Below are 10,873 nucleotides of genomic sequence, written 5' to 3' on the forward strand. Positions count from 1 at the left end.
AGCAGGTGCACAGACACTGCGAGATGAGTCAGACCTTGACAGGCTTATTTTTCACTGACTTTAACAATGATTTAATTCCGACAAGTAGCTCAAGAGGCTGGCTGGAACGCTACATTAATCTCATGGCTGTTGTTGGCATCTCCGAGTCGGAAAAAAAAGACACAACACAATGGAGACATTCTGAAGGAATTCAAGGTGGTGACCATCAGCTCAAGGAGTCAAAAACAAGTGATTTTTTCTGAGCAAGGCATGAGCTGAGAATACATTATAAGAAGCAAAGTTTAAAATTAAGGTTATTCAAGTGGGGACAGCATTGTTCCAGTGTGGAATTTTGCTGTTTGATGTCCAAAACAATAATTACAGGATTTTCTTTTCCATTTGACTGAACATTTTAACTGAACATTTATTCAGTTATGAAACACCAAAATGTAACATTTACACTGAAGTGCAATAATAACAGTAGAGTCTTCCACTCCCAAGTGACGCACTCCAAATGTATATGAGAGGTCTCAAAAGTAAACTAAAATGTTCTGAGAGCATGTTTGATGCTGGTATCATTCAGTGAAATGTGCTGTCGACATAAAAATGAAGGGCAGCACAAAATCCCCCAGCACCTATACCCCAGCCTTTTATGGGTGAAGGACTTATCTTCTTTGGACTCCCCTGAAGTGAATATTAGCGTACTGGAGGGTTGAGAGACCTCAGCTTGATCTGTAGGCTTGCTCCCCAGTGTGGTGCAGCAGCAAAGCTCCCAGATCATGATGTGAACAATGACACGAAGCCAAACACAAGCATCACGGTGACATTACTTTCAGCAAAGTCATTTTGTTATGATCTCAAGAGCCCACTGAACATTCTTCTCGTTGAAGCATGCCGGTGAACAGAGAGGTGGAAGTCTGCCCTCTTCTCTTGCCTGACATTGCAGCTCAGCTCAGAGCAGAACAGATGTGATTTGCATGGCTGCAGGACACAAGGGAGCATCATCACAAAGCCACACAGGCGTTTTCTGCACTGCAACCCAGGTGGATGATGGTGTGATATGCAAGTGGAACACAAGATGAACCGAATGAATCACTGTCTTCTTACAATTTCAATATGTGAAAAACAGAAAAACCCGAAACTCACCTCTGGCCCTGAACTGTGAGGAGCAACCCTCCTAAATCAAAGATTGCTGGTTTCTTCTGGAGCAACAGAACGATAAGTACTACTACAAACATAACTGAGTTCATGCAGCTTCATATTCACCTCACTGTCTCTTAAGCGGGACTCTTGAAGTAGACCATCACGGAGAACCATGAAAGGCTGTCATTTGTTCGCACTCCCACCCCACCTCAAACTCGGACACGTATCTCAGCCATCATCACTTTCTCCTTGGGAGAACCGTGGCAGGTGGTGCGGGATGCGGGATGCTGCCCCATCAAGTCGTCTGACCAGCCCCCATTGGTAGTGCTCTTTACATTTTGCATTCTTCTGGTTTCTGCTGGCACATGATCTGACCAGTTGGTTTGGGAACCCTCAGTGTGTTGATGCAGCAAGTGGATGTGATAAAATGCACACTTCACATTCAACGTCAGCACTAGATGTTGGAGAGGCAGGCCAAACTTGTGCTTGAACAAACAGCATTATTCTAAGCTTTCAGCAAACAGGTGAAGTCAAACTTTGAAACCAAACGTATGAAGTACTGACCACTGGTTTGTCGAAGCTCAGTACATGACCAATCTTCGCAAATAGTGGCTAAAAAAATCAATTTTAACCATCAGCCAGACATGAATATCAGGTCATAGAATATGTAGAAAAGTAGACTAAAATTGAGGCAAAACACAGCAAAAAAGTAAAATCTTGTTGAGCCTAAGTTGTGGTCCACTATCTATAATTCATGCGATAGACCTCGCTTGACTGCTATTTCGCTCGTGCCTCATTTCGATATTTGCATGAGGAGAAAGATGTGTGGAACTATCCATCTTGTAGTAACTGTTCCTAAGCAACAACAGAAAGTAAGTGTTGTGTCCAACTCTTACTTGTTTTGCATCATGTTCATGATGACCCAGTCCGAGGGGTAGACGTTCTTCCCTATGAGATCTTTAAACATGATAAATGTCTCCATTAGGAAATCCTGAAAGAAAGAGAAAGGATGCCGTAGGTTCAGATGGGTTTTTCTTCTGCTAGATAAGAGCTGAGTGTTTTTAGATTAAGGTCAAGGTGACAAATGCAATTCCAGTAAAGGTGACACTTCAGACTTACACTCGAGAAAAGTCTTCAGGTTAATGTAACAAGCCCCCAGTAATAGAATTCATGATCTCTAAGCTCATAAAAATAAATAACATTTGAACACTTCGTATTCAGTATAGTAAGCCAGAGATGAGGCAGGTGGGCTCCTCAAAGGCCACATTTACTTGACCCTCCCACTCCAGCCCCAATGAATTTCACTCTTTCATCTATTATGACAAAACTTGTGACAATAAAAAGACTGCTTTTATTTTTTTTTTAAATGTTAGGGTCGGTCACTCACCACTACATCGCTCCGGATCTTCCCGAAAGTGTTGATGAGATGAGCATAGTGGTAGTCGTCCATTTGCCTGAGAGTTGCTGTCATGCTGGCGACAAAACTGCCCTGTAGAAGAAAGGAGAAGAGTTTTGAAGTACAAAGTAAAGCCGAGAGAAAGACTTGCTGTCAGCTTGTGATTTTTCATGCGCACAGACGAGCCTGGATGATTGGATCTGAGTGCAGACGTATGTCTGGCCCTCCAAGGTTCTGCAAAGGTGGATGCCATTGCTCACTGGCTGATTTCATTAACCTACTGGCCTGCACTGTTCAGCTTTTTGTCTCCGCTGATGAGGTTCCTTAAGTGCTGCGCTCTCTTCATGTTGTGCCACCCAGGCCCAGTTAGCATGCATAACTGGGGCTGCCTAGCAGAAAATTAAAGGCAAATGACTGGTGGATCGACGTCATGGTGCTGCTCAATCCAGCCATGTCTGGGAAAACATTTTGGATACGCTTGAGACTAATCTTCAGCCAATGATCTTAAAACTAGGCACATATTTGAAGAATAGTAGAACTGACATCAAATTTCATCGTAATCCACAGCTCAACATCTCATTTTGGGACTTTGGGTCTAGCTCAAAATCCTGCCAACAATTAAGCCTGACCTACAGTATTGTTTATTGTGTCGTGTGAACCATAGCATCAACATTAATCATTGTGGTTACATATTGTAAGCATAGATGGCAACTTGGCAAGATAGTTTGATAATAGATTGGTACATAGACGGCATATATGAAATGGCAAAGTTTAACATGGAAAATAAAACTCATAGAAAACAAACTCCAGTTGTACTCCAGTTGTGAGGTCATACTTGACAAACGAATCAAGCGAGGGACAGTGATCATGTCTTGAAGAAATTATCTCTAAAGTAAGCAATATGTCAGGTGTCTACACTGGCAAAACTGGTCTGGCCATAGCAAAATGCAAATGCTTGTAACATTGAAAGGGGTTTCCATAACATAAGTGGGAGGTTAATATTTCTAAGCTGGATCAACCCCAGTGAAGCACTGCATGCACTACTGCCAGCTAATATGACCCAAAAGAGGAAAAATGAATCATCATAATACAGTATTTTTTTCCTGCACAATACAGTATACAGTTTTAATAATTAAATGATTTTGAAAAAACCGTCTCCCATTTCTCATGTAACAAGAAGTGTTTTAAACACCTGATAAAACATGCCCACGGCCAACTTAAAGATGCCCATTTATTATTTAAGTATAATATATATAGTATTAAATAAGTATAGCAGGGTTTCCGCTACATATGAACGAGCGTGTAGTTGCACCACGGCTTAAAAGCTGCCACACCATCAGAAAAATTATCACTCTGAACTCTCAGGTGATCAAACGTATTAAAACAAAGTGGAAACATCAGAAAAAATTGATAACACATGATGGAGGTGGACATGAACATGGCAGTTCTCGGTACGTTATTTGTGGAAAAATCCTGAGAGAAACATCATAATGACTGAAGTCTGTTGCTCACGGAACTCAAGTTGTGCATTCTGGTTGTACATATGATATGATGGACTACACGAGGACGGCTAGGATTGGAGAATGATTTGCTTCTCATGATAAAATCGAGCATTTTTACCGTCAACCATTCAGTAAATGAGAAAACATGCTGCGCTGTTTAACTATCACATCTTGGCTGAATTCCTTTCGATTTTCAAAACATCCTGGCGGAAACCCAGTACAGTCAATGCAATATGTAAAACATGCTTTTCAGTAAATCCAGATTGGACCAAAGATCGTTTTGCTCTTAAGGCTTTTGACAATCGGCAGTATATGTGAAGCGATACAAGACTGACCTTTCCATACACTAGTGTGGTTGGGGTTTAATTTAATGACTGGCAACAGAACTCAAAGATTGTTTGACTGCTTCTTAATAAATTTCCAGCTCGAGGGATGTAATGAGTGTGTGCTGCTCCAGTTCCTCTCACATAAGGAAGCCACCTTATTAATAAAAAGTATGAGTGCTTCAAAGCAGTCTGAAGTCTTTAGAAGTCATCAATGTCTGTCTCTGCACTATCACTACACCCCCCCCCCAACGTTCATTAATTCTTTCCATCTGTGTGAATCGGGATACAAATCTTTCCAGGTAAACCTAATATGTTGTGAACTTGAAATGTAAACACAGAAGAATAAACATTTTTGCATCTTAACCAAAATGTTCAATCCTAATTGCCAACAGCACCAAGGTGGTAATGTTGTTATGGACTTCCCTCGGGTGTTGAGCAGATCTTAAGCTTCCAGACAAATGCAATTGCAGCTTAAGGCAATGGGATCAGCTGGCAAATCCTGATGGCAAATTAAATACAGGTAAGGGATCTGACAATAGCGCTGTATTCCAAGCAGCTTTTAGACACTGACAGATTGTCTGCAACAAAAAGTATTCAGACCTGTCAGCGTGCAGCAATTAAGATCTAAATGTGTTCTGGGAACACATGCCACACCAGCTGTTTGGCCATTACGACAGAAATAGAGACGTAGGGCATGACAGCAGACAAAAAAGTTCAGCCAGGGTTCTCTCTGCCTCAACTTCACCATGATAGGTGAAGCTATAGATGATGCACGTTAATGACTTGCCAGTTAGCTTTCACTCAATTAACCGCGACCCATTTAAGATATATTGCCAATCTTAACACCTAAACATTTTAAATATCAACAGCGACAACGACAACAACAACAATAATAATGATAACAGTAGTAATAATAATAATAACAACAATAATAATAATAATAACATATCTTGTATTAGCTATTGATAAACTAATTATTTTTGGATTTAAACCAATAATAGTTAATGATTAATTACTGAGTAATGTTCCGCTAATAAACATGCAATAAAATACAGTACTTTATTTCAGGTAATATATGTTTCTTAAGTTTAACTGTGCTTGGTTACGAAGCTACGCAGCCATTCCTAATCCATTTCAAAATAACACTTGAATTCTTCTTGAGCCATAGCAGTTCTTTATATACTGGATTATAAAGGATGAATGATGTAATGATTGCTTATTATGGTGTGAACATATAAATCACATCACAATCTAAAGTTCTTGATTCTATATGAGTGAAAGAGTCAGGATCAACATACTGGGTAGGTAATTATATTAGTAGCCGATATAGTAATGTGAATCCAATTTCATGTGAGGCCAAGTATTTATCAGCTCTGACTAATTTTCTCTCAATTAAGCGACCACTATTGATATTTATGACAGTGTCCAAAGGTTTGCAAGTTAATGAACCTGCGCCTGCATATCTATCTTTAGGTGGAGGCCAAATGAGGTAGAATATGAGCGGAAATGAAGGAGCGGTGATCCATCCTGTGCTCCACTCCGGCTCACATCCCTCTGACAATTTATCTCACTTTACCGCTTGACAGTAGAGACGGTAGTATTGACGTCACTCAAGTGCTGAGGGATAACCGTAAACATAGTAATGCTTTACTGTAAAAAGGACATTTAAAAAGATACTTTCTTTAAGGTATTTTATAATTTGAAATGTACAGTATAATCTGTTTTCTTTTCTTAAATCTTTGCTCATGGGAACATTTCTCTCTTTAGCTCTTGAGATAGCACGTGAGAAATTATATGTCAATTATGTTTTTGAAAATAAATTAAACTAAAAGCCTAAAATTAAATTAAACTAACTAAACTAATACAAATTCTATATACTATATTTATACACTATATTTTTTTAACCCCCATATATACTCTGTCACCTCTGCAGATGAAGGACCCCTTTTCTGAATGGTGTGTGACAGGACAGCACCAACACTTGGGAGGCCACAATAGCCTGTCAAAGCCAGGCAGAAGTGACAGAAGCTTGTAGTTGGACACTGCTACAGGACTCAACAATGCAGCCACTTTGTTTGGACAGTAGGCTAACAAGGTGACAGGCAGGAGGGTCAGCCAGCAGCGAGGAGTGGAGGGCATAATGTTAGCTAGCGGAAACCCACATTCTGAAACACATCAAGATAAATAGTTGCCAGAGGGAAACTCGGAAGCCTGCCTTCAAAGCGTCCCAAATTGCCAGTTGAAACAGTCAGTTACAAGGACACACATTTACCCTTGCACATGTGCCTTTGGCAGAAAAACACTGATTTGTTTTTTTTAAATGTAGAAAATTCTAAAAAGAGGACCAAAATCAAATACTAATGTATGATCACCGGGCTATTCTGAAAAAGAAGAATCCTCATCCTTTCCTTATATCATCATTTTAAACAACACTACAATTAGAGGACCAATGAAATGATCAACCATCAAGAGAGAGTGTGTTGTGTAGTTACATATTTACAATCACATTTAAACCCACTTGCTATTTTAGTATACAAGGGCTGTTGTTTTGAAAGGCCTTATTTGACACAACAAACATTAAGCAAAAAGCATGAATGAGGGCATGGTAAAAATGGTCGGCAAATCCCGTCTACCTTTCATCACTTATATATCGTATTACTTGTTTTCCTGTGATATGAAGCAGGACGATTGTTTCTTTTGTTTGGAAGAAGAGAGAAAGTATGGGAGTAGAGTACCTTAGTAGTTGTCTCACATAGTCAGACAATTTTTCACAGCTGCATTGCCACATTGTTATTCCGCTATAGTTCAAAATTGCTTGTGATGCTCTACACTGAGCACTTCATGCAGTAGCTGTGCACCTGCTGTTAAAACGACTTGAGTACAGCTATATTTATCCTGAAAATGCATATTGTAAAAATGCATTCTACATGCCGACACTTTCTCACAGTCACACTCAAGGGGATTGGAAACTTCTTGATAATGATCATGAAAGAACAAAGTGCGGACTTTAAAACACCTAAAACAAGTACTGCTGAGTTCTCAGTGGTGAATGGGATCTTAGAAATACAGCAGACACATTTGTAGCTTTGATCAATTTGAAATGTACTAGGCCGGTTGTGCTAAACTGCAAGCACACCATATGTGTCAGTCAAGCAAAGTGTTGAGTGTGAATGAATGAAAGATTCACTTTCAAAGTGTGTCTGGCAATGAGACCTGTCAGACGTAATGAAATGACAGCTCCCTTCTCCATCGAGTAATTCACCTTCACACACAGAAATGAAGCGCTACACTCTCAGTGACACTGAGTTACATGCGCACAATATCATGGCAGACAGGTTCGATTTCAGCTCATTACCTGTAGCGAGGTGATTAGAATTAAGCAAGAAGTTATTCAGCAAACACTATATTTGGTGAAAGCAAATGAAATGCAGTTGCATTATCACGAACAAGTCAAGCAAGCTAAACTGTGTGGCTAAAACTGCAGTGACTGGGGGGCTGGAGGGCTGGGGGACACTAAAACCACACACTTAACTCCGTCACGAAGATCTTAAATTTGTATATTTAAATTCAAAACCGATAAACCAAAGCGAGTTGCAACATTTCACAAATACTGCAAGTGTCTCAGGGATATACAATATGTGTTGATGTTGGGAGTCTCTTACAGTTCACCACAGGCATAATCTCACACTCATGTCACCACATGTTGGGCTTCTTTGTTTCCCACATTTTAGTTCTACTTATAGCTTCTGGCAAACTCACTAGATCCCAGCCTGCTAATCGGCTGTACTGAGCCTTCTGTGACCACATGTTGAGCTGTTGTGACACCAAGCTGCAGCACTTCTGTTGCTATTTCATATAGTTGCAACTGAGCGCACATAACATTGGCTGCTGCCAAAATACTGAGCCTCGTCACATCAAACCGATGAAAACACAGGCATATTATTTACCTAAAAGTGCTCAAAATGTGCTTGTTTATGTGTCTGAAGATCCGCCGATCTCCTGGAGGACCACAGCTGAGACTGGCTATGGCGTCAGATTTTTGAACACGCAGACGAAAACAGCAGATTTTGAGTGTTTTAATTTAAACAAAAGATGTGAGAAGTTCATGATTCAAGTTCAGAACATTGCTGAGTTTGTTTCATGAGTCAGTCTGTATGCTGGACTCCATCTTCAAAACTAGTTTAGAAGTGATCCTCATACATTTTTAAGCCAGGTGCACCACTGACCTGTCTACGGCGCAGACAGTGCGACTGCACCCGAGGCTTGTAGGTCAGTGCAGCTCATCTATGAACAAGATCTATGTTCCATCTTAGATTTTGTGGGTACAGGTAATATTCCGGTGTGAGTTGCCACCTCGATGTATTATTATGAGCTAGATGCTTGAAGATTCTGGTCTTTTACAGACAGTTGAAACTATGTAGCCTTTGTAAGAGAACGTTTTTTTCTACCCACCTGACAACAGGACTTAGTAACACAGTACTTGTGCGTTTTTGTAAAATCACAAACATTACCATGGCGACTGGAACATGCATGTGTTCCACCAAGTCAGACATAAACTGAAACAAGCAAGCCTGTGCTTTGGCACTGGCTTATTGCTTCTGAGCCAAAATAGTTAACAACACACATGAACACGTATTCAACTGGAATGTTGTCCTCTGATTTTGTTTTCTTCCGCCATCAACTACTAAATCTGGCAAAACCAATAAGGTAAAATTCACTCTTTATTGCTCTTCAATGTTGACGAACTTGACACGTTCTCAGTTTAGCCAGTGTAAAAGAACTGAGGGTCATTACTGCAATCACAATATTCAACCTCTAAATCAATGTAACACACAAGCAGAGCCAATTGCAGTGCTTTCTCTGGGTCATTCTTTAACTGCAGAGTATGCAATACATGTGGGACACAAGAACACAAATAGGACCTTTGCGTCAAGGTAATAAAATCAATGTAAGAGACAAAACACTGCAGTGATGCGTCCACCCCGCCATTTTGCTTGCAGAAAACAAATAAAAAAGACAGATGTACCAGGCACAAGAAGCTCGAAGAGCGAGGACCACGTCACAGGGCAACTTCAGCCGCTTTGCAGTGGAATCACATGGTCAGATGTCATTTACCATTTGTGGTCCTTCAACTAAAAAGCTCAAAGAAAAGAATTGAGGAAGCCATAATGTTGTTCTGGAACAATATCAAGCCAATCCGACAAATAACCCTGAAGACGCAGTGAGGAATGAAGCAGATTCTGTTTCCAATGCAGAGTGCAAAAAGTGAGATGAAGAATGATGTGATTAATAAGAAACAAACATAGTAGTCACGAAGTGCTTAGTTGGAGGCAATTTGCTGAAGGCAGTGAGACACTAAACAAGTTGAAGGAATTCTTTAGTTCATAAAAGCCACATCTGCACATTTATTCATTTGCAATGCAATTTTTTTTTTCAGCATTCCAAAGGTGTCTTATCCCCAGAGTGATTCGGTACTATTATTGCAGTGTAGCATTAAAGTCCATTTCGCAGAATGAAATCACTCTAAGAATTTAAAAAGTTTCCAAATTGTGTGCTAGGTTGTATGGTCAGTCATGTTTATCCTGAAGAGTTTGCATGTTGGAGGCGTTCTAGACGCAACTGTTGAAAGAAGCGATGCCTTTTTCGAAAAACACGCAAGAGGTGCAGAAAAAGAGATGGTATATTTGACAATGTGTAAACGTCATTGTCTGACTAAAACAGGTTCCAAGGTTCTCACTCCCAGTGGTCATCACAGGGTGAATGCATGCTCATGTCGCATATCGTTCGCATGGCAATTTAAAGCAATGAAATCATAAACAAGGAAAAACAATAAATGCCGAGTCGATGTAAAACCATCAACTAAAATTATTTTACTGCGTGAACTCACTATACCTCAATGCATAAACACAGAGGGAAGCCTCAGCTGCAGTCTGGAAAGCAGCTCATTATTGTGGTACCTGAGGCGTCCAAGCACAAGCAGGGGTTTCCCAGCAAGAGAAAGGGGGTCAGCTTTTAGTATTGAAGTATCCAAACATGGATGCACATTTAGCACCAGTTGTATATTCATCTACTAAAAACGAAAAGAGAAGACTGTAAAAAGCAAGAACATTTAATAAGCATTCGTCTGATGTAAAAATAGTCACATGATTGTAGCGACAAAAGCAACGGTGAGCGTAAAACTATATTAATGTCTCAACCTCAGAGAAAAGTCTTTTTTTCCCCCCCCAACTTAAAAACTGTGAAAACAAAAAAAAGGTACTGTTGAGATTTGTTGGTGAGGAACACAAGTCACGGTAGAACCAATCAGCACAGTGTTTGTTATGAATATTTAAGTAGATTAGGAATCAACTAAGGGAGAAAAGTTGACATGCTATGTGGCAAAGTTTATTTGCACATGCAGTTTATCTGAGGCAAATTTGTCTCCAGTCGGGTAAACATTCGGTAACAACTCATAAAAGAAAGCTAATTAATGACATTATGAAATGCCGAATACAGATTGCGTACCCAACAGCAAAATAAAATGTTAG

The 10,873-nt window shown here is 40.0% G+C and overlaps 1 protein-coding gene across 1 annotated transcript in view; it reads right to left on the bottom strand.

Annotated features, from left to right (window-relative positions):
* dock1 (dedicator of cytokinesis 1) overlaps positions 1 to 10,873 on the bottom strand; it is a 138,593-nt gene that overhangs the window by 39,224 nt on the left and 88,496 nt on the right. The window contains exons 28-29 of the mRNA XM_053852272.1: positions 2,510 to 2,611; positions 2,019 to 2,113 (exon numbers count right to left, since the gene is read on the bottom strand). Coding sequence (XP_053708247.1) covers positions 2,019 to 2,113; positions 2,510 to 2,611 — 197 coding nt within the window. The remainder of the gene's footprint in view (positions 1 to 2,018; positions 2,114 to 2,509; positions 2,612 to 10,873) is intronic.

The sequence above is a fragment of the Synchiropus splendidus genome, chromosome 1 (assembly GCF_027744825.2).
Source record: "Synchiropus splendidus isolate RoL2022-P1 chromosome 1, RoL_Sspl_1.0, whole genome shotgun sequence".
NCBI classification, from domain to species: domain Eukaryota; kingdom Metazoa; phylum Chordata; class Actinopteri; order Syngnathiformes; family Callionymidae; genus Synchiropus; species Synchiropus splendidus.